This window comes from Cricetulus griseus, chromosome 2 (genome assembly GCF_003668045.3).
Source record: "Cricetulus griseus strain 17A/GY chromosome 2, alternate assembly CriGri-PICRH-1.0, whole genome shotgun sequence".
In the NCBI taxonomy this organism is placed as follows: Eukaryota; Metazoa; Chordata; class Mammalia; order Rodentia; family Cricetidae; genus Cricetulus; species Cricetulus griseus.
Genome location: NC_048595.1, coordinates 428,391,340 through 428,413,705, shown reverse-complemented (window position 1 = coordinate 428,413,705; position 22,366 = coordinate 428,391,340). Strand labels below are relative to the sequence as shown.

General features: G+C 51.6%; 2 protein-coding genes across 4 annotated transcripts in view; one reads left to right on the top strand and one right to left on the bottom strand.

Annotated features, from left to right (window-relative positions):
* LOC100768982 (protein tyrosine phosphatase receptor type N) overlaps positions 1–10,256 on the top strand; it is a 17,901-nt gene extending 7,645 nt beyond the window's left edge. The window contains 17 exon segments of the mRNA XM_027397292.2: positions 74–193; positions 855–889; positions 1,670–1,956; positions 2,323–2,409; positions 2,633–2,712; positions 2,853–2,917; positions 3,553–3,771; positions 4,218–4,418; positions 4,517–4,664; positions 4,801–4,874; positions 5,424–5,501; positions 5,597–5,716; positions 6,091–6,257; positions 8,564–8,617; positions 9,130–9,194; positions 9,382–9,455; positions 9,672–10,256. Of these exon segments, the coding sequence (XP_027253093.1) occupies positions 74–193; positions 855–889; positions 1,670–1,956; positions 2,323–2,409; positions 2,633–2,712; positions 2,853–2,917; positions 3,553–3,771; positions 4,218–4,418; positions 4,517–4,664; positions 4,801–4,874; positions 5,424–5,501; positions 5,597–5,716; positions 6,091–6,257; positions 8,564–8,617; positions 9,130–9,194; positions 9,382–9,455; positions 9,672–9,743 (1,946 nt within the window). The 3' untranslated portion in view covers positions 9,744–10,256.
* Positions 10,257–12,135: 1,879 nt separating this feature from the next.
* On the bottom strand, positions 12,136–21,371 carry Dnajb2 (DnaJ heat shock protein family (Hsp40) member B2). 3 transcript variants are annotated; one of them, XM_027397289.2, is made up of 10 exons: positions 21,229–21,371; positions 20,882–20,978; positions 20,244–20,353; positions 18,356–18,409; positions 18,055–18,177; positions 16,844–16,936; positions 16,564–16,666; positions 16,340–16,410; positions 14,170–14,376; positions 12,136–13,036 (listed from the first exon to the last, which is right to left on the bottom strand). In XM_027397289.2, exons 2-10 carry the CDS (start codon positions 20,944–20,946, stop codon positions 13,026–13,028), a joined length of 837 nt encoding a protein of 278 aa, XP_027253090.1. In that variant the 5' UTR covers positions 20,947–20,978; positions 21,229–21,371; the 3' UTR covers positions 12,136–13,025. The 3 variants fall into 3 exon arrangements, with proteins under 3 accessions (XP_027253090.1, XP_027253086.1, XP_027253088.1); XM_027397285.2 differs by having other exon boundaries at positions 12,136–14,376; XM_027397287.2 differs by lacking the exon at positions 16,844–16,936 and having other exon boundaries at positions 12,136–14,376.
* Between the last annotated feature and the right edge of the window lie 995 nt (positions 21,372–22,366).

Genomic DNA, 22,366 nt, shown 5'->3' with positions numbered 1-22,366 from the left:
GGCTCCCCTCACATCTTCATCCCATCAGTTTATCCTGTCATCCACCCTAAGCTCTGTGTCTGGCTCCCAGCAGATACAAGTCTGCAGAGATTGGCTGCTGTCCTGGCAGGCTATGGTCAGCTGACCCCAGAACAGCTTTCTACCCTCCTGACCCTGCTGCAGTTACTTCCCAAGGGCACAGGAAGAAATCCTGGTGAGTGTCCCTGCAGGGAGGGCAGCAATCCCCTGCTCCATGAGGCCTTTTGTCCTGGAGGGTCACAAGGGGAGAATTTTTTGGTTTTTATTTTTCTTGAGATGGGGTCTTTGCCGTAGCACAGGCTGACTTAAGAACTCACGGTCCTAGCTGGGCCAGGTGATGCACGCCTTTGATCCTAGCACTTGGGAGACAGATGCAGATAGATCTCTGGGTTCAAGACCAGCCTGGTCTACCGAGAGAGTTCCAGGACAGCCAGGCGGCACAAAGAAACTCTGTTTCAAAAAAAAAAAAGTTAAAAAAAAACAACAAAAAGAACTCATGATCCTTCTACCTGTGCTTCTAGAGTATAGAGGTTACAGGCTTGGTCCAGCCTATGATGGTCCAGCCAGATGAAAAGAGATCTTATGAGGATAGAGTTATTACCAGTGTATCCCAGGGAACAAGAGGACAAAATGGTAAACTGTAGCATTAGACTAGGAAAAGACTAGAGTGTGGGAAGCTTAAGGGGACGGGAGAGGAGGAGTGGGAGCTGGGAGAGGCATCTGTGACTATTGACACAACAGGGTCTCAAAGGTGGAACAGGTCCCAGAGCTCTAGTCCTTTCTCACCTTGGCCCTGATACTCTTTCCCAAGACTCTTGCTTTTCCTTTCTCTATAGGAGGGGCTGTAAATGTCGGAGCTGATGTTAAGAAAGTGAGTTCCCAGAACCTTCCTGCCTCACACCCCCCCCCCCTTGGCTGAATCCTAGGGGTCATGTCTCAGAATCTATCCTCTGCTCCCTCATTTTCCATCCCAGAGACTTCAAGTCATAACCTGTGGCTTCAAGTTGACTCGACTAAAAGCCAGAATTCTTTTATTTATTTGTTTGTTTGTTTGTATTTTGTACGAATACTCTGCAGACAGTTGTGAGCTGCTATGTGGTTGCTGGGAATTGAACTCAGGACCACTGGAAGAGCAAGTAGCTAGTGCTCTTAACCTCTGAGTCCTCTCTCCAGCCCAAAGCCAGAATTCTTAATCCACTCTTCTTTTTATCACACTCCTTTCAAACTCAGATGGTTCCTGCAGCAGGGACTTTGGTAGAGGCACCATCCTGCTGTAGCTGGATGATTTCTGCTTCTCTGTTTTAGATGCTGCAGTCTAACACGTTGCCATTGAAATGAAAGCCTAAAAACCATGCCTTTCTGTTTATCTTTCCAGATGATCAGGCTCAACCCCCCCATTCCAGCCCCACCCTGCGAATTTACAGACCACACTTCACTCATTCAACCCTTTATTCATTCATTCGTCCATTTGATTCACATTCCCTGGATATGCTCTCTGTACCCATTGTATGGGATTGGAGGGTGGGGGTAGGAAGCTAACCAGTTGCTAAATTCCACTGTAAAGAGTTTAGAGCCCAAAGTGTGGCCCTTCCATCCCCAACCCCTAGTCCTTCTGCTCTAGAGGTCACATCTGCATCCTGTCTTGTAACAGACAACAGAAGAACAAATGCAGAAAGGGGATGCAGCGGACCCTCGGCCCCCCACACCCTCGCTTCCTGGACACCCTACTGTCAGCCCCACCTCCAACGAAGTCCAGCAGATGCTGAGTCCTGGCATCCCCGAGCCTCCCCGAACAGCCAGAACAGCCAGTCCTCCTGGAGTCTCATCTGTCCTACTGGAGAAGAAAAGTCCCCTGAGCCAGAGCCAGTCCACAGTGGTGGGACAGCCTTCAGCTCGACCATCAGCCGAGGAGTATGGCTACATAGTCACTGACCAGAAGTAAGCGTTGCAGCTTGAGGAAGCCTTCCTGTGCCCGAGGGGTTGGGCTGACCTCTTTGGTAGGAAACAAAAAGCAAGAATCCAGCTCAAAAAAAAAAAAAAAAAAAAAAGCTGGGCACGCTTTTAATCCCAGCACTCGGGAGGCAGAGGCAGAGGCAGAGGGATCTCTGTGAGTTCAAGGCCAGCCTGGTCTACAGAGAGAGTTCCAGGATAGGCTCCAAAACAATACAGAGAAACCCTGTCTCAAAAAAAAAAAAAAAAAAAAGCATCGAGGCAGTGGGTGGTCCCTCTGGAAGCGGGACCCCATTTCACGAAAGTATCTGAGAATCTCCACTTCCCTCCCTCTGCCTGCTTCCCCTCCTGCAGACCCTTGAGCTTGGTGGCTGGAGTGAAGCTGCTGGAGACCCTGGCTGAACACGCGCACGTGTCCTCCGGCAGCTTCATCAACATCAGGTGGGGCTGCGCTCTGCGTGGGGCAGCACAGGGGTCCAGAACGCAGCCTGAGTGAGGGGTGCTGAAGGGGCCAGGGAGGAAGGGAAGACAGCTCTGAGGTCGGAGATGCGGCCAACTTGTCGAAGCACGACAGCCTCTCCTGAATCCCACCTTCGTGGGAATCCCTGACCCCCGGCGCTGGACTCTCAGGTGGGAAAGGTGTAACACACCTCTTCTTTGGCAGTGTGGTGGGACCGGCTGTCACCTTCCGAATCCGGCACAATGAACAGAACCTGTCTTTGGCGGATGTGACCCAGCAAGCTGGTAAATACCATCCTATCCTTAGGCGCAGGCTGATCTGACCCCCAAGCCCTGATTCCTAGGCCTGTGATGATGCGCCCTTGAAATATTTCCAGCCCGCATGGTGCTGGGAAGAGCCTGACTTGCACCCTTCCTTCCTGCAGGGCTGGTGAAGTCTGAACTGGAAGCACAGACAGGGCTCCAGATTTTGCAGACAGGGGTAGGGCAGGTAAGCACTAACTGTAGACCCCATAGGCCTGACTCTGGATGCAAGAGGGGAGGCAAAACACTGGAGAACATAAAGGGTTGAAAGGTCATTTGGCTCTCCAGCTTCCTTTCCCAAGCAGTCCCTCTCTGTGCAGTTCTCATTTTGACCAGGAGATGGCACAGTGGCTCTTTCCTGAAGAACCACTCTTGATGGCCAGACCATCATTTTTATTTATTTATTTATTTGTTTGTTTATTTATTTATTTTTGGTTTTTCGAGACAGGGTTTCTCTGTGTAGCTTTGGAGCCTATCCTGGCACTCAATCTGGAGGACAGGCTGGCCTCAAACTCACAGAGATCCGCCTGCCTCTGCCTCCCGAGTGCTGGGATTAAAGGCGTGCGCCACCAAAGCCCAGTTTAGACCATCATTTTCATACTGACATCTTTTCTGTTTATACGGAAATCCTCCTGGTGGGATCACCCAAAGTCTCTGGCACTTGAGTTGGTCCAGTGTGGACTGGGAAGGAGGCTCTAGGCCCTTCTGCTTGTTACCTCCATACTCCTGCCTTCACAGCTTTGTCCCCACAGGTGGCCTAAGAAGGAGTTAGGGCCAGGTGTACCCTGCCACCTGCCCCTGATTCTGGCTTTGTTCCCACAGAGGGAGGAAGCAGCTGCAGTCCTTCCCCGACAAGCCCATGGCACATCTCCCATGCGCTCAGTGCTGCTTACTCTGGTAGCCCTGGCAGGTGTTGCTGGGCTGCTAGTGGCTTTGGCAGTGGCCCTGTGTATGCGCCATCATTCGAGACAGCGGGATAAGGAGCGCCTGGCAGCACTGGGGCCCGAGGGGGCCCAAGGTGACACTACTTTTGAGTACCAGGTGTGCAGGTTCATGAGGGAAGGAAGTACAGGGGCTTGAGAGCCTGGGTCTTGTGTGGAGTGGGGTGGGAGCAGAATTGGAAGGGGTGCCGTGATGCGCTTGTTGAATGAATATGGTTGGGAACAGCTGGTGCCTGAGACTCCTCCCAGGGCTTTGATTCTGGGGTTCTGCTTTGTGATATCTGAGGTTGTCATGATCACCAGCCAAGCACAAAAGAACAAAGGCCAAAGACAGACCTTGCTCATCTCATCGATCAGAGACAAGCTAAGGCTCCAGACTTAAATCAGAGGCCTTGTCTGTTTGTCTGTTTTGAACACTGGGAACTGAGCTCTGGGCCTCATGCATGCTGCCCAAGCGCTTCATCCGTGCAGCCACTGAGCTGCAGCCCCCTTGCCTTGTGAAGGACTTGTATGGAACCCTGGCCTCATCCCAGCCTCCCTTTGCAGGACCTGTGTCGCCAGCACATGGCTACAAAGTCCCTGTTTAACCGGGCAGAGGGTCAGTCAGAGCCTTCGAGGGTGAGCAGTGTGTCCTCCCAGTTCAGTGACGCAGCCCAGGCCAGTCCCAGTTCCCATAGCAGCACACCATCCTGGTGCGAGGAGCCTGCCCAGGCCAACATGGACATCTCCACGGGACACATGATTCTGGTCAGGAAAGGGCCCAAGACCAAAGTGGGGAGGGGACAGGATGGCAGGAGAGACAGGATGGGCAGTGTGGGCCAGAGCCAGGCTGTGGTACCCTACAGGCATACATGGAGGATCATCTCCGGAACCGGGACCGGCTGGCCAAGGAGTGGCAGGCCCTGTGTGCCTATCAAGCAGAGCCAAACACCTGCGCCACCGCACAGGGCGAGGGCAACGTCAAGAAGAATCGCCATCCTGACTTCCTACCTTGTAAGTGAGCCTCGGGGTAGCCTGGCTCCACCCTCTGCCCGGAGCAGTTCGAGGCTGTGGGAAAATGGCAGGGCTCCTGGTTCAGGCTGAGTGGCAGAAGCCTGGTGCCAGAAGGCCATTTGGGGGTTCTGTGCAGATGACCATGCCCGCATCAAACTGAAAGTGGAGAGCAGCCCTTCACGGAGTGATTACATCAATGCCAGCCCCATCGTAAGTGGCTCTGACTTCCACCCTCACCTTGCCCTATTTGTATCGCCCCTCCTTACTCCATCCTCTGTAGTCATTTCTTACACCAGCCAAGACCTGAAATTGTAGAGCCCGTGTCTTCGATTAAAATATAGGATTCACATTAAAATATAGGATTCTTGCCAGGAAGGCAGAGACAGGCAGATCTCTGTGAGTTCGAGGCCAGCCTGGTCTACTGAGTTAGTTTTAGGACAGCCTCCAAAGCTACAGAGAAACCCTGTCTTGAAAAACCAATATATATATAAAGGCCAGAGAGGTGGTGCACACCTATAGTCCCAGCACTTGGGAGGCAGAGGCAGGTGGATCTCTGTGAGTTCGAGGCCAGCCTGGTCTATAAGAGGTAGTTCCAGGACAGGTTCCAAAGCTACACAGGGATTATGTATGTATGTATGTATGTATGTATGTATGTATGTATGTATATTTCTCAGCCCCTGGGTCACTCTTGACCCACCATCTCTCCAAGCTGGCCCTTCCCCATCATTCTTGCTCATGACATAACCTCCATACCCTCAGATCGAGCATGACCCTCGGATGCCGGCCTACATAGCCACACAGGGACCGCTGTCCCATACCATCGCGGACTTCTGGCAGGTGCATTCTCGGAGGGGGATTTTCTAGGAACCAGAGGCCCTTGGGGCAACCAGAGCCAGGGAAGCTATAGCCACTTACTGGGTCTCTATCCTTAGATGGTGTGGGAGAGTGGCTGCACTGTCATCGTCATGCTGACCCCACTGGTGGAAGACGGTGTCAAACAGTGTGACCGATACTGGCCAGATGAAGGATCCTCCCTCTACCATGTCTATGAGGTCAGCAGGACCCCACAGTAAGGGGACACTAAGGGTGGGGAAATGCATGGTGGCCTACAAATGTGTGTATAGATGCATATATATATATATATATATATATCATACATACACATATATACATATATATGTCATACATACATGAACATTTGTGTCTTCTGTCTAGCATCAAAAGGCATTTGAAGGGACTTTGATAAAACTCAGAGCCATGAGTATGTAAGACAGGGAAAATAAATATCCAAAGGCTGAAATTAAGACTGCCTTTAACGTCCTGAAGGATTTAGCGTTTTGACTGCTTGGGAGGCTGGAGGGTGGGTCGGAAGAGGAGCGCGTGCGGTGCTCAGCGCAGATCCGCAGATCCGTTGGGTACATGACAGGTGAACCTGGTCTCGGAGCACATCTGGTGCGAGGACTTCCTGGTGCGGAGCTTCTACCTTAAGAACGTGCAGACCCAGGAGACGCGCACGCTCACTCAGTTTCACTTCCTCAGCTGGCCGGCAGAGGGCACTCCGGCCTCCACCCGGCCGCTGCTGGACTTCCGCAGGTGAGCAGGCTGCAAGAGCCGCCAAGCTCTTCATGGGACCCCAGGTCTGACCTCTGTCCATTCCACCAGCCTTTCATTCCCAAACCAGTACTGACAGTCTACCTGGGCCACCCTAGTCTGTGTCCTCCTCACACTCACTTTCTCCCAGAGCCTCTCCACCATCTGGCTCCTTTGCGGGCTTCACGGGAGACCCGGTTCCCCTTTATAGTTCCCCTCTCCTCTCCTGCGGGGTCCTGCTTTGATTCCTCCCTCTTGTCTCCTACCTTGCCCTTCCGGCCCCTCAGCCCTGTGCTCACTTGCTCTTTCTCTCCTGTCCAGCCTCCACCCTCTTTCCTCCCGTCTATTTTCTTTTTTTTTATTTTTTATTTTTTGGCCTGTTTTTTCTCTTTTCCTTTCCGTCATTCTTCCCTCCACCTGTCTTCGTTTCTCCCTCTGTACTCTCCCTCTGTCTCTCCCTCCTTGCCTCACAGCTGCCAGGTGTGTGTGTGTGTGTGTGTGTGTGTGTGTGTGTGTGTGTGTGTGTGTGTGTGTGTGTGTGATATCTCTGCTGATATTCTTACTCCAGTTGAACATTCATAAAAGTGGTCATTAGCAGATGTAACAGAGACGGAAGAAACAGGCAGGTGGGTCTGAGAAGAAACTATGCCGAAGGCTGTTTGGAAAACTAGTGCCAGAATTTAGAAAGAGACCAAGAAGTTCGTGGGACAGGGAGGGGTTGAGACAGCCCCTAACAGAAGGACTTAACCTGTTTTAACATCAAGACCAGGCCAGGCATTCCTCCCACACAGGTGGCAGGGAAGCCTCTCTCCAGGGACAGAGGCCCCACTGAACCTGTTCTGTCTTGTGCCAAGCTGGCCTGGGTCTCCAGTGCCAGGCAGAAGGGCACAGTTGAGGTGGGGACCTTGGTAGTTTCTGAACTCCAGGACAACAGTGATTTCTGGCTGAGTCCCTGCAGCCTGGGGCACACCTTGAAAGTGAGGTCATAGTATTAGGTTATTTCTCTTTTTTCCCTCACATTTAAAAAATCCTGGTCAGGTGAGATGGCACACACCTGTAACCCCAGCTATGCAGGAGGTTGAGATAGGAGGTCTGCAAGTTCAAGGCCAGTCCAGGCAGCTTAGGGAGAGAGACTGCTTTTTCATTCTTCATAGAATGAAAAAGGACTAAGGATGTAACTCAGTGGTTGAGAACTTCCCGAGCACGCGCGCACGCACGCACACACACACACACACACACACACACACACACACACACACACCTGAATTCATTCATTATCACTGAATAATGATATAAATTTTTAAAATAAAAGTTTTGATTGGGTTCAGTTATAGATCATGAGTAAGACCTTGGTCTGATGCCTGATCTACAAAAACAAAAACAAACAAAAAATACTAACAAAGCCACTGAAGGGTCATTGCATAGATCTTTTTAAGGCCACACAGGTACGCTTAACAATCCCTGGGGCTTACACCAGATTTATATAAATTCAGCTGGCATGTGACAGCTAGAACAAAGTAACTGTTGCTAATGAATACATTTTGTTGAGCGGAAATCAGGGATAATGTGGACTACAAACCTGAGTGGAAAGGGAATGGCTTTCGTGGGTGTGCAGCAGCAGAGCTGATCTAAAAATTCCCAGGAAGCCTTGGATTTGAACAGAAACACCTGTTATTACTCCGTCCTTACTACCTGTCACTGATGGAGTACACCTGTGGTGTGCAAGTTCTTTATGCAGGCTGCCTTGTGGAATTTTGTAAGTTCTTTATGTAGGTTATTTTGTAGCATTTTTTAAAACATCTACTTATTTAATATGTATACAGAGTTATGCATGCATGTATGCCTACAGGCCAGAAGAGGGCATCATATCTCATTACAGGTGGTTGTGAGCCACCATGTAGTTGCTGAGAATTGAACTCAGAACCCTGGGAAGAGCAGCCAGTGCTCTTAACCTCTGAGCCATCTCTCCAGCCCTCTTGTGACATTTTGTAAGTTCTTTATGTAGGTTATCTTGTGGCATTTTGTAAGAATCCTTAAAAAAAATGGTTCCCATTATTATCTATCATCTCCCATTTTATAGTAGGAAAAATGAAAAGTTAAACCCATTATTCCAGGCTCACAACTTGGACATATGGCTTCTGAGTGACGAAGCAAACCCGGTGCCATCCTCACCAACCCTGACTCCTTTCTCCAACTCAGGAGAGGGGGAAGGCCAGTCAGTATGTGAGCACACACTGATGTGTGATTAGCACCATTTTCTTCTTTGTGGCTGGTGGCTTCTGGCCTTCACACCCACTTCTCTGTTGCAGGAAGGTGAACAAGTGCTACAGAGGCCGATCCTGCCCCATCATAGTGCACTGCAGGTGGGTGGGGACCCTTCACACAGAGGCCCTGGGCTGGGGTCTTCCTCACGCTCTCCTCCTCTCTGGTCCTTTTTCTTGTACACAAACCATGGGCACATCCTGCATTCAATGAGTTAAAAATACACACACGCACGCACGCACGCATGCACGCACGCACGCACGCACGCGCGCGCGCGCGCGAGAATGTCAGCCCACAGCACTGGAAATGCTTACTCTTTGGCACTTTCTATGGAGAGCTGGCTGAACAAAAGCCTGGCCCCGGGCTGGAGAGGGCCATTCCCATTCTCTCCTGCTGCCTCCACTGAAAACTGAGACATGGCCGTACTTTCCAGTTGTCCACATGCCACGACTCACAGGCCTGCCACTCAAGACCTGTTTTCTCACCCCTGGCTTACTGATGCCCTTCCCAGGCCAACTCCAGGAATCAGCCAATGTCCTCACCCCAGCCCCCAAGTCTGCTCCCTTCCTGCCTTGTCAGGGCTAAGCCTGTCTGTCACCAACTCCTATTTCAGTGATGGTGCAGGGAGGACAGGCACCTACATCCTTATTGACATGGTACTGAATCGCATGGCAAAAGGTAAGGTCTGTTCCCACAGGACCCACAGCTCCTTGTCCCTCATGGCTCCCCAGGACCCAGTGGGTCTGAGAGCCCACTGGGGAACACGTGCTCACATCTCCAAGCTTTGCCAAAGATGCCCAGGCTTTATGGCACCTGTTCTCCCCTGGACACCCCTGTAAGCATCCCCTCCTCCACCCTATCCCAGGAGTGAAGGAGATTGACATTGCTGCCACCCTGGAGCATGTCCGTGACCAGCGGCCCGGCCTTGTCCGCTCTAAGGTGACAGTGCCTCCCTGCCTATCCCTAGTCACTTCCCTTCCCAAGCATTCTCTTCATGGCCACCAAGAAGAAACCAATAGCAGTCTGCTCCTCCTGAACCCCCCAGGCCACCTCCCCTTCTTCCAAATGCCCAGTGCCCTGCACACCTGCAATGTCCCCCCAGGCAGAGGCAGAGGCTAGGTTTCCACTGACCCTTCTGCCCCTGGCCTTGCACAGGACCAGTTTGAGTTTGCGCTGACAGCCGTGGCGGAGGAGGTGAATGCCATTCTCAAGGCCCTGCCCCAGTGAGCCCCCTGGGCACCTCAGTGGGCATGCTGGCCTCTGCTCCTTCTGCCTGTATGAGCATCTGCGCACCCACTCTTCAGCCCTTACCCACCTGCCATCTTGGCCCATCTTGGGCATGGCAGCCCTTCCCAGCCCAGTGTGGAAGGAAGTGGGGGAGAGAAGGGGCTGATCCACTGAGCTTCTTTCATGCTAGAACCTAGGCAGCCCACGGGAAACAGACAGCAGGCAGGGGGAGGAGTGGACACCAGAAGCAAGTGTGCTCCAGTCCCATCCTACCTGAGTCTCTGTCTCCCTCTCCCCACGGTTCTGGATGTCCCCAGCCAGTCTGCATACCCCCACCCCCACCAGCCTGCAGTGTATAGACAGAGCAGGATGAGAGGGCCCCAGATCCCCCAGCCCTGCCACCACTGGCCTGCCACCTTGACCCTGCTCAGCCTTCTGCCTAGCACAAGAGAACATTTCTAGAAAAATCTACTTTTGTATCAATGTGAATAAAGTTAGTGTGTTGTCTGTGCAGCTGCAATATGGACATCTTTGCAATTCTGTTAAGCTTCCAGGCTCTAGCTGTAGTTTGGGTCTCAGCTGGCCTGCCCTGTCTCCCTGGAGACACTGAAAGCAGAGAGCCACAGGTCACATTGGCTGCAGAGGCACCATGGCTGTCCTTGGTTTGAGAAGTGCCTAATGGCATGGCCTCTGGGAGGCTGGCAGGTTCCAAGGCACCATGCATGTATTAGTTTTTGTTTGTTTGTTTGTTTGTTTTTTGTCTTTGTTTTTCGAGACAGGGTTTCTCTGTGTAGCTTTGGAGCCTATCCTGGCACTCACTCTGGAGACCAGGCTGGCCTCGAACTCACAGAGATCCGCCTGCCTCTGCCTCCCGAGTGCTGGGATTAAAGGCATGCGCCACCAACGCCTGGCGCATGTATTAGTTTTATTTCCACAAAACCATGACCAATGATCCTTCATACACAAGAGTGCAGCATGGCCCTAGCCCAGGCTATGAAACTCAAAGTGGTGGAGTCAGGGTCCAAACCCAGGCAGTGGGCCTTCATATAGCCTTTCCTCCCAGTTCTTAGAATGCTGCTACATGCCCTTCAGCCTTAGCAATGACATTTTTGTCATACAGGATTGTGCTTAGGGCTGTGGGGACCATCTACCCACTGCCTGCCACATTTCAGGTCATAGATGCCACAGCCGGCTCTGCCAGTGCGGTGCTGGGGCAGGACCACCTGGGGGGACAGTGTGTCCCTTTTCTCTTATCCTCCTCTCAGCCCATTACCCTTAGGGTGACTTATGCTCCCCCCACTCTCTGCCCCAGGAGCCCTCATCTGTATGTCATAAGTAACCTCAGACCAGGAGTCCAGGCGCGCTCGAAAACACACACACACACACACACACACACACACACACACACACACACACACACACACGAGCAGAGCTGAGCCAAAGGCCTGGGGCCACTCACACCTGATGGAGTTCAAATGAAAACATGGTGAATTCTGAACGCTGGGGGTGAGAAAGCTCCATTCCACCATCTGTCCTCTGCTGAGGCTCAGCTGCAGTGTCCTACATGGCAAAGGCACCATTCTGCAAGTCCCAGCAGATGCTCAGGATGGGGGCTTGGAATCCCGCCTCCAGGGTAGGCTGCTGCTTTAGCTTAGAGAAATCGGCTAGGCCCTTTGACCCCTGAAGGTGAAGACAATGGTGATTTCTGGGGTGAGGGAGCCAGGACCATATCCTCTTGTAGAACAGCAAAAGTGCTGGACCTGTGCCAGGAGACAATAAGCGGGGAGGGGCTCCTGGTTCCTTCCTCCCTGGGCCTGGACACTGGGTAGGGTGGCATTCCACATGCTCCTGGCTCACACTCCCTGGAGAGGTTTAGTCTAGAGCACTTGGGTACTGTTTAAAATCATCAGGTGTCACCAGTGGCGGTGGCTCACACCTTTAATCCCAGCACCCAGGAGGCAAAGGCAGGTGGATCCCTGTGTTTTGGAGCTACACAGAGAAACTCTGTCTTGAAAACACACACACACACACACACACACACACACACACACACACACACACACACACACACACACACACCAGGTGTCACCATTTGTTTTTTGTGAGTCCCTATGCTTTCAATCAAGTTTTAACTTAGTTTGGTCTTAGCTGTACTGCAGAGAACTGGGAACTAGGTCCCCTTACAAGAGGAAACTTCAAGGCAAAGCTAGTTGTGGGGCCCTGGAAGAGAGGAAACATTTCTTAGTATCACACACCACACTTGGTGAGGACAACCTGACAGAGGCTTGTGACTCCAGCTGTTTGGATTAAGGAAGGTATAAGGCCCAAGTGTCATCTCGTTGTCTCAGAGGGTCCCTCTTAGGCCATCTTGGAAAGGAGGCACACAGGGCACTAAGTTCTCAAAACTCAACTTTATTGGCTTCCATTTTCCCTGAGTCTGAGCTCAGTTCATCTAGCTTTGGTGGGTCTCAGAGACTCGGGGTTACAGAAGCTGGCCACAGCCTGTCCCACCAATCCCCCCTTGGCCTTGGACTCCCCAGCAGACAGGTGGCTCATGGAGGGTGAAGGATGATGGAAAGAATGGGCAGCAAGGTCAGAGGCCAAAGAAAGCCATTCAAGCAATATGTCCAACACTCCCTTGGCATGCCAGTCTTCGCCATACACACTCCAGCCAAGGCAGCCTTCTCTCCCATGTTCTGCCAGCCCACAGCCACCAGCCTTCCAGGACCATGCCATACCTACTCCATCCACTAGCTTAGTCCTTGAACCCCAGGCTGCCCAAGGGAAACGCCCTCTCAGATGCTACGGGACTTGGGTATGCTCACTCCAACCTGGGTCTAGCAAGAAGTATTAGAGGAACCAAAGTTCTGGTCTTTTCTCCATCACTCACAATTCTCACCACCCCTGCCCAGGGACAAGATGAAAGACAAGATCTCCCCAGTCAGAGAGTGACAGACTTGTCAGGTTTGGAACTACATATCCCAAGAAGCCCAGCTTTATAATAGAGCACCGCTTCCCCTGGGATAAGAGCTATCAGAAACGAGGCCAGGGTGCATTGCACTCTGGGACTTGTAATCTGCAAGACACAGCACTAAGCACCCAGGGGAGAGAGTTCAGAGGCTAAGACTATGGGTGCCTCCCACTCAGTCCCCACCCACCACCCAGGCCCCAGCCCTACACTCAGCTAAAGTGAGGGAGAGAGATAGAGTATTCCCTCCTAGCACATGGGGGAGGGCGCTGTCCTGTTGGAACTGCAGCAACTCTGTATCCAGGATATCCAGCTCAGAACACATCTGGGGAGAGAGCAGGGGTGGGTGACAGGAGAGAGGGTCAGCTGCAAGCAGATGGAGGATGGAGCCGAGCATGCACAACCGAGGCCAAACCCTGTGGCCAGCCCCTGAGCTCTGATGCATGATGGACAATAATACAGATATAGTCCCCACCTAGGGCCTCCCACTGCGTCACCCTGGCCCTATCCCACCTCTCCAAGGGTAGCCAGCCTCACCTCTGCCTAGTCCTATGGCAGGCTGAGGCAGCAAGGAGGAGGGAAGAGGAGTTGACTCTGGTTGAGACTCTGGAGGGCCGAGAGGCTTCAAACCCACCTAGCTAGCCTCCCCAGAAGATCTCACGGCCTCACTGGCCCCAGCATCTTCCTGGGCACACTGAGGCTTCAAAGAGGAGGAGTAGGAGGAGGAGGAGGAGGGAGTCCTAGCCAAGCAGCAGCAAAAGCAAGCAACGCAGTCACAGGTTGTTGCAGAGAGCAGAGCAGGAGGAGAGCAGCACCAGAGGGGAGACAGAGACGACGACAGGTGAGAACTCTTCTCCACAGAACCCAGGAGGCCCTCAGCTGGGCAAGGACAGCAGAGGCTCCACTCAGCCTGTGCTGCTCCCTGGGGGAACTGCCAACTTGAGCTCAGAGCATGGCAGGTCAAGTCCTCCTTCCTTGACAACATCAGCAACATAGATGGCAGAAGACAGGCACAAAAGTCCCACTAATGTCCCTCAGCAATGCCTGATCCAACCAGTGCCTCTGGGCTCCACAGGCCCTTCCATGGCTCTGTTGCCCCCAATCCTGGGATCTACCCAGGGACTTATCAGCACTGGACAGAGCACAATAAATCCCCAGTCCACACTATAGGATAGTGGGCCTGGCAGGGAAACTTGTGGAGGGACAGAATTTGGGATCCTGCAACTCAGGCCACACTCCATTCTGCATTTCCCAGTAAGCTGGACTCTGAGTCAGAACCTGAATCAGGTCAGGCTCGGCCTGGTTTTCAGAGAATAAGGCAACGAGAGGCCTTCTCCTCTGAGGATGGGCTGGGTTTGGTCGGTTCCCACCTCACCCCCTTATGCGTGCCTCCCATATTAAGGTCTTGCTGCTGGGCCTTGGACCGCCCCTGCCATCGTTGCTGTGCCCCCCGCCCACCTGCTGGCTTCTGCCCAGATTCTTCCATCTCTGACAGGCTGTAGGCCATGGCAAGCTGTAGGTCCTCATCCTCAGAAGGGCTGCTGCCAAGGGGACGGAAGACAGGAGTCGTCGGCTGGACCTGTGTGCTCCCCAACCTGAAGGAGACTGAAGGTTGCTGCTCACGACGGCTCAGCTCCAAGGCTAGTGCCAGGTCATCTGGTACACCTGCGAGAGTCACAGCCACCATCATGTCCCAAACCCAAGCTAGAACACCAGGCCAGGCCACCTCACACAGCAATGGCCCTGCCCATTCACAGCCTCTCTCTGGAACTGACACGCATGCATTTGGCATCCCAGGTTGTGACACAGCCTCCCTGTGCCTCCCTATGACATGGGAATGAGGAGACTGTTTACACATGCAAACTGCTCCAAGGACTAAATGTGATAACCCATGTAAAGTACTTGTCATAGTGCTCAGCGTTGGCAGGTGAGCTAGCCACAGCGACAGTCCTTGGGGAAGAACCCCACCTTAGGAATCCTGAGTCCTGAGTTTGATCTTGGACTGGTACTGTGGCCTAGCATGTATATGTACGAGGCTCTGCCTTCATACTCCAGTGCCTGTGTACGCCACACACACACACACACACACACACACACACACACACACACACAGAGAGAGAGAGAGAGAGAGAGAGAGAGAGAGAGAGAGAGAGAGAGAGAGAGATTCTTGGCTTAATTTATCCCTTTTATATGGTAGACAGTAGTTTTGGGCTAGAGGCTACATGCTTCGCCTCAGGCCCCTCAAATGAAAACTGGATAGATATGATCTGCACTGCTTTACTCCTGTCTTATGCTAAGAATGCAGGACTGGGAGACAGCTTAATGTGTAAAGTGCCTGCTGTGCAAGCATGAGGACCTGAGTTCAGATCCCCAGCATCCGAGGAAAAAGCAGGGTGTGGCAATGCACACCTGTAATTCCAGGGCTGGAAGCGCAGGGGCAGGAGGGTCCCAGGGGCTTGCTGGCCAGCCAGTTAAGTGAAATCAGTGAGCTCCAAGTTCAGGGAGAGACTCTGCCTCAAAAATGAGGGAGGGAAAAGAGGACATGAAGTGGGGAGGAGTTGGAGGGTGAAGGTAGGGCATGAGCGTCATCAAAATCCATTGTACGCAGGTATGAGATTCTCAAAAGAAGTAAATGCAAAGTTGGGGCTGGAGAGATGGCTCAGCAGTTAAGAGCAGGTACTGCTCCCCCACAGGACCAAAGTTCAACCCCAGCATCCATATCAGGAGGCTAGCAACTTCCTGTAATTCCATCTCCATCTCCAAGGGGACTTAGAGATGCCTTGGTCTGTGAGCAACTACACAGACACAGACACATAGGCACACACAACTATACATAATCAAAAATGAATCTTAAAATAAATATATATTTATATATTAAAATAAGTATATATAATTGTATATATAAATACACACACACACACACACACACACACACACACACATATGTAATTTTAAAAAACAAAATAGAGGCCAGACAGTGGTGGCACAGCAAGCCTTTAATCCCAGCACTCGGGAGGCAGAGGCAGGTGGATCTCTGTGAGTTCAAGGTCAGCCTGGTCTCCAGAGCAAGTTCCAGGGCAGGAAGGGCTGTTACACAGGGAAACCCTGTCTCAAAAAAAATCCAAAAACAAAACAACAACAACAAACACAATAGAGGAAGACAACAGACATGGACCTTTGGCCTCTACAGGTGCACTCATGGGCTCATGCACAGAATGTATCTCTCTCTGTCTGTCTGTCTGTCTGTCTCTGTCTGTCTCTGTCTCTGTCTCTCTCTCTCTCTCTGTCTCTCTCTCTCTCTCTCTCTCACACACACACACACACACACACACACACACACACACACACACACCCTGAGGACAGAGACAGAGAAACAAAGCACCCCCACAGTGGCCCTGCATACGTGCATGTCCTTTAAAGGCTGAGGCTCTAGCTCAGTGGTAGAGTCGGCCCAGCATGCCTCAGGCTCTGGGTTCAATGCCTGGTATCACTCACACAGAGAAGCCTTGCAAATGTAAGGCATCCCACTAACGATGATGCTAATGACTCTTCTCCCGCTAGCCCCACCCCAAGGGAGGTAGGAGCCACAAGGGTCTAAGGCTTCCCACCAGAAGCCCCACCCACTCACCATTGATTGTGACTGACTTCAGCTGTCCGTCCTCTTCCACCTCTACCCGCTCCTGCCCATTCTCCATGATTCTGTGGAAGACGGCACAGCTCAGTCAATGAGGAGAGACTGGTCCAGGCTCTGACAGTTACTGTGGTCAGGGCAGACTCCATGCTCACACAGCACTTGCTTGTACACCTCATCCCCAGACCTTCCACCTGTAGGGCCCCAGAAGGAGTGCTCACCTGCGTGTGGTGATGCGGTGTCCTTGGACAAAGGTAGTAGCTGTAGAGACAGAACGAAAAGCACCAGCCCCGGGACTGAAGGAGAAAGACGACGAGGAGAAATCTGGCATTGGGACAAAGGAGGCAGAGGGGAGGCTGTGAGAGGGAGACTCCATGCTACTGATCACCAGCACTGAAAGCCAGGAGTCTTGGGGGCCTCACTCAGATCTGCCCCGCCTAGCAAAAGCAAAGCCAATTCCAGGGTTCGCGATTTGCAAAAATGGAAAGGGACAGTGCTTACTAGACTGGCCAGGAAAAGAGGAAGAGAAGGTGAAGAAAGGGCCGGAGTGTCGAGAACCCCGGTTCTGAAGCTCCGAGAAGGGGCCCAATTCATCTGCAAGAAGGAGATTAGAAGCTGGTAAGGAGATAGCCTCCAAAACCATATGTGTGCCGGACACTTTAAAGCCTAGAAATCAAGATGATGAGCAACACCGACACTTCTGATTTTTCCTGGTTTGGGTTGTGCAAATTTTCTGATTTTCCTGGTTGTGTTGTGAAAATTTGCAAATTTTTAAAACTTTTTTTTTTTTTTTTTGAAAAGGGGTCTCAGTCGCTCAAGCTAACCTCAAATTTAATAGATAGATACATAAGGATGACTTTGAATCTCTGAACATGGGCCTTCACCTCCCAAGTGAAAAGGGTTTTTTTTTTTGTTTTGGGGTTCTTTTTGTTTGTTTGTTTGATTGGTTGGTTGGTTTTTGAGACAGTCTCACTGTGTAGCCCTGGCTGGCCTGGAAACTGCTATACAAACTAGGCTAGTCTCTAATTCACAGAGTGCCTCTGGCTCCGAGTTCAGAAATTAAATATGTGCTTCACCATGTCCAGCTCTCAAGTGCTGAGTGTTTTACAGGCATGGGTAACCATGCTTGTCAACGGAGTCTTCAAATCACCAGGTTTACTTTCTGTCCTGTTTTGTTTTGTGGTGCTGAGGACTGAAATCAGTGCCTTGCACATGCTAGACAGGCGTCTACCTCTGAGTTCCTTCCTGGTCACCCAGGCATGCCATTTATTGTGTGACTCTAAGCTAACTAATATGCTTGTGTCTTCTCATCTGAATTAAAATTACTCCCCTCTCAGGATTTACACGAGGTTTAGGGGATGCAGGGTTCTTGATATATATTATTCATTAAAAAAAAAAATGGTGTCTGTTGTAATGCTGCTCCTGCTGTCACATGACGCTAGGAGTCTTGTTCCCCCGGTGGCTGTTGTGGAAGTTTAACAATGTGTTGTTGTTGTCATTTAATAAGGCCAGTCTGTAAAGTGTCACTGGTGTGTCACGTGAGTCCTGGAGTGTGTGAGGTTCTGTCCTAGCTTTTGCTGGACTCACGCCTACACAGCCTCAAATTGTCTGTCTGTGAAATTCCAATTCCCTCTCAGACTCTAGCCTGAGAGATCCCCAGAGGATAGACAGCATGCCAGAGGAGGGAGGTGAACCATCCTCTCTCTACATACCAAAGAGCTCTGAAAAAGGGTCTCCACTCCCGAAGAACTCCCGGAAGACTTCCTCGGGGCTGCGGAAAGTGAATGTGAAGCCAGGTCCCACGCCACCAGTTTCTGTTTGAGAGGGAACACTTCCTGGAAGAGTAGGGATGAGGAGGGGACTTAGAGAGTACATATGGCCCTGAGCCATGGGACCCCCCCCCCACCACGTAAGACATGGCCAAAAACCTTAGGAAGAGCATACTCTGCAAGAATTTGCCTGCCCCTCCCTCCTTGACCCATTTTCATCCTGGTACCCCACTACTCCACCTACCTGCCCCCGTCAGCCCTTCCCGGCCATAGCGGTCATAGATCTCTCGTTTGTGTTCTGGAAAAAGAAACCTGGTCATTCCTCCCTTTAGGGTAGTTATCTCCCCTCCCAGGCTAAGACAAGCTTCAGAAAATGCAACTTGGGGGATGGCAGGGTACCTGGAAGCGTAATCTTAACAACTGCCTCATCTATACAGCAGACACACTAATAGCACCTAGGCCATCAAGAGAACCAAACAAGTAACCCACAAAAACTGCCTAGCATAGTGCCCCCAACACTGAACAAATATAAGCTAGGGGCTAAGGAAGACTTGGTGGTGGAGACCCTGCCTAACAGGAACAAGACCCAGGGTTTCACACCGAGCTCCACACAAATAAGTAAATAAATGTCAGCTAATTACCACCATGTTATTATTATCAACTGCCATAGCCTCATCAAGCCACTTCCACGGAGGCCTGCTGAGACCACAACAAAACCCATGCCACCCTCCCCTGGTACAGTTGCTTGACGTTTCTCAGTGTGTAACCTGTCTTTGCACATACCTGGTTATTGTCAGTCTTCTCTGGCCAGAATATGATAGACACACATGATGAGGACAGGTCCTGCTTGTCCCCCACTGTCTCCCTAGTACCCCAAAATACCCGGCACAGTAAGTTTAGTGGATATTTTGTGGAACCCCTTTGGGGGTTTGGTTTTGTTGTTTGGAGATGGAATCTTACTCTGTAACCAGGCTTACTCTGTAACTCTTGGCTATCATCTTCCCTTAGCCTCCTAAGTGCTGAGATTACAGGTGTGAGCCACCACCCACAGCTCAGAATATATATATATATATATATATATATATATATATATATATTTAAGACACTGTTCATAGAGCCCAGGCTTGTCTTGAATTTGAGAGCCAAGAAAGACCTTGAACTTTTGACCTTCCTGCTTCCGTCTACCATTGGTAGGATTACAGGCATGCACCATCGTGTGGGGTCAAACCCAGGGCCTCGTGTATGTTACCAAAGCACTCTGAACAAAGCTACATCCTCAGCCCATTGTTTGTTGTTGTTTTGAGGTTTGTCCACTTATTGAGACAGGATTTATATATATATATATATATATATATATATATATATATATGTGTGTGTGTGTGTGTGTGTGTGTGTGTGTGTGTGTGTGTATGTATGTATGTATGTATGTATGTATGTATATATAGCCGGGCATTGGTGGTGCACACCTTTAATCCCAGCACTGGGAGGCAGAGACAGGAGGATTTCTGTGAGTTCAAGGCCAGCCTGGTCTCCAGAGTGAGTGCCAGGATAGGCTCCAAAGCTACACAGAGAAACCCTGTCTCGAAAACCAATATATATATATATATATATATATATATATATATGTATGAATGATACATACATACATAAATAAAACGTTTGAACTCAAGATCCTTCTGCCTTACCTAAGTACTGGAATTATAACCATGTCTAGTCGGAATATTTTCGGAATGGAGAAATGACAGACTTGGGTCTGGGATTGCGGCTTAACGGTAGAATGCTTGCCTATCATGTACAATGCTCCAGGTACAATCAGCATCACAGAAAAGGGGGAAAAATCCACCTGTCAGACCTGGATTCATATTCTAGATCAAGAAATGAGCAAGTTACTTCACCTCTCTCAGCCTGCCTATAAAATGGGGGTGATAAGCCTGCTTGGCAGGAAAGCTGTGTTCTTCCCTGGTCAGGACCCATATGCTTCCCAGACCCTGGGAGACAGTCAGAACTTGCCATGTAGGAGGAGGCACTTACACACTATCTTAGAGATAAGCATAGAGGAAACTGGGAGGAGGAGGCTTGGCTTTAGGAAGGGGTGGGATGGGCATGATGGGAAACAGGACCCCACGCCTTACTGTCAGATAGTACTTCATAGGCCTCTGCCACCTCCTTAAATTTTTTCTCAGCCAACTCTTTATTATCTGGGTTCTTGTCTGGGTGCCACTGCAGAGCCTTCTTTCGGTACCTGCAGGAAGTGAGAGAAGCTGGAGGGTCAGGGGACTGATGTGGGCTCTTCCCACCTTCTGGGCTTAGTCTGCCGCCCTTTCACTGCTCCAATCCAAGAATGTTCCATGACTGCAGCCATGTTTTCAGGGGGTTCTCTCCCTGCTCTGTGCCAGGGGTGTGAGCAGAGAGTAAGGGTGCCAGAAGGATGCCCCCACCCTAAGCCCTCTCTCGGGGCTCATCGGATAGAGCTATCTACAGCCACAGAGAGCGTGGGGACGCTGGCCTATCTCATTGAGCCCAGGGCATTTTAGTACTGCAACCGACAAGCCCACATGTAGGAGCTGGAGGAGAGGGGAATTGGGCGGAAGTGTGTAGCGGGCCCCGGAGAAGGACAGCACTTCTTCCCTCGCTGGACTTGGTCCTCATACTCCCAAGGGTCCCCTTCCTCCCTCCAGGCAGCCCTCGGAGGGGGGGCCCTGGCGCTGGGGGCGGGGAGGGGCGGAGAACAAGGGTCCGAGGCTTTCTGCAGCACAGCCGAGGCACTTACGCCTTCTTGATGTCATCAGGAGACGCACTCCGCGGTATGTCTAGGATCTCGTAGTAGGATGCCATGGCAACTCAGCCGTCAGCGGCCCTCCTCCGGGCTGCGGAGAGAAGGGGGTCAGGCCAAGGGAGGCGCCGTGGCTCCCTGCGGTCGCAGCCCTGGGCGGGCAGGAGGCCCTGCGGGGTGGAAGCCGCGCCTGCCGCCGGTGACTAGGCTCCGTCACAGCCTGATCCGGTCCCGCTGGCCGGTGCCCAGCGTTATCTCGCTGCAGGCCGAGAGAGCCCTACCCGAACCCCCTAACTCCAGCAGCCCGATCTGAGGCCCCCAACCTGACCCAGCCGGGGCCGCACCTCCTCTGCCGGGAGTCCCGCCCCTGCCCCCGCCGGGGAACCGCCTGGCACCCGCAGCCCGGCTCGCGGATGCTGCGTTCGACGCAGCCAGGCTGGGTTGTGTGCGCAAGCATGCGTCAGCGCCGCGGAAGCTACTAGAGACCTGGAGAGGGACGGCTCGACCGGTCACTCGGGGCGGGGCGGGGGGGGGAGCGCTGCAGGGGCTGCTGGGAACTGGGGCGGAGCCGTCTATTTTAGTTTTGCACCCAGGCGACGTCATTCCCAGGTGGGACTTGGGAGGCTGAAGTCCGGTACGTCTTTGCAGTCATGACGCACTCCCTCAAACACAGGCAGAGGGGCCATCCGCAAACTAGGTGCGGGCCCCTTGTCCCTCTGTCGCTGCCCTCTAAACACGCTTTATTGATTCCTAAGTACGCCACGTAGACCATCACCTCCAAGGACTCACCGAGTCTCCCCTAGGTCTAACTCCTCCCCTTCTGCATAGTCTAGCTCCAGCCCTAAGTCTTCAAAAGAGGCTGCCCTAGCTCTCCTGAGTAGGTCAGACCTGCTTTTTATAGAGTCTCGGTGGCATTTCCTTCTCCACGCTTTTCAGAGCCACAAATTAACGTTTGATGATCATCCACCTCCCCGACTAGAATGCAAATTCCCTGGGGTAAGAATTGTGTCCTCCTTGTCGCGCCCCGCCCCCTTTAGTCTTGAGTCAGAGTTGAAAAATATCAGTTGGATCGCTAAATAATACTTGGAAGAATCTGACAGTTTGACACGTGGAGGTGAGATAGAAGGAAATTACTAGAGTCAAGATTCCTCTTCCACAGCTGATCCTGAATAGATCTATTAACCTGAAATGATTCCTGGATTCAGAACTCCTGAAAGGGGGAAACTTTCAAAACTGGCTCTTGCTTTATTCCACCTGGCCAATTCCTAGGCATTGGTGGAGTATCTTCTATTTAATGGGTGCTACCAGAATGTACTAAGAATCTGGGGTTATGGGCATAGCGCAGGGGTAGAGTACTTGCCCAGCAAACATCAGGCCTTACTTAGCCTCAGTTCCCAGCACTGAGGAAGAGATAAGGAGGCACAGAATGTGACCTAGGCCCTGCTAAGACAGCAGCCTGTCAACATAGTCCACTGGGAAAGT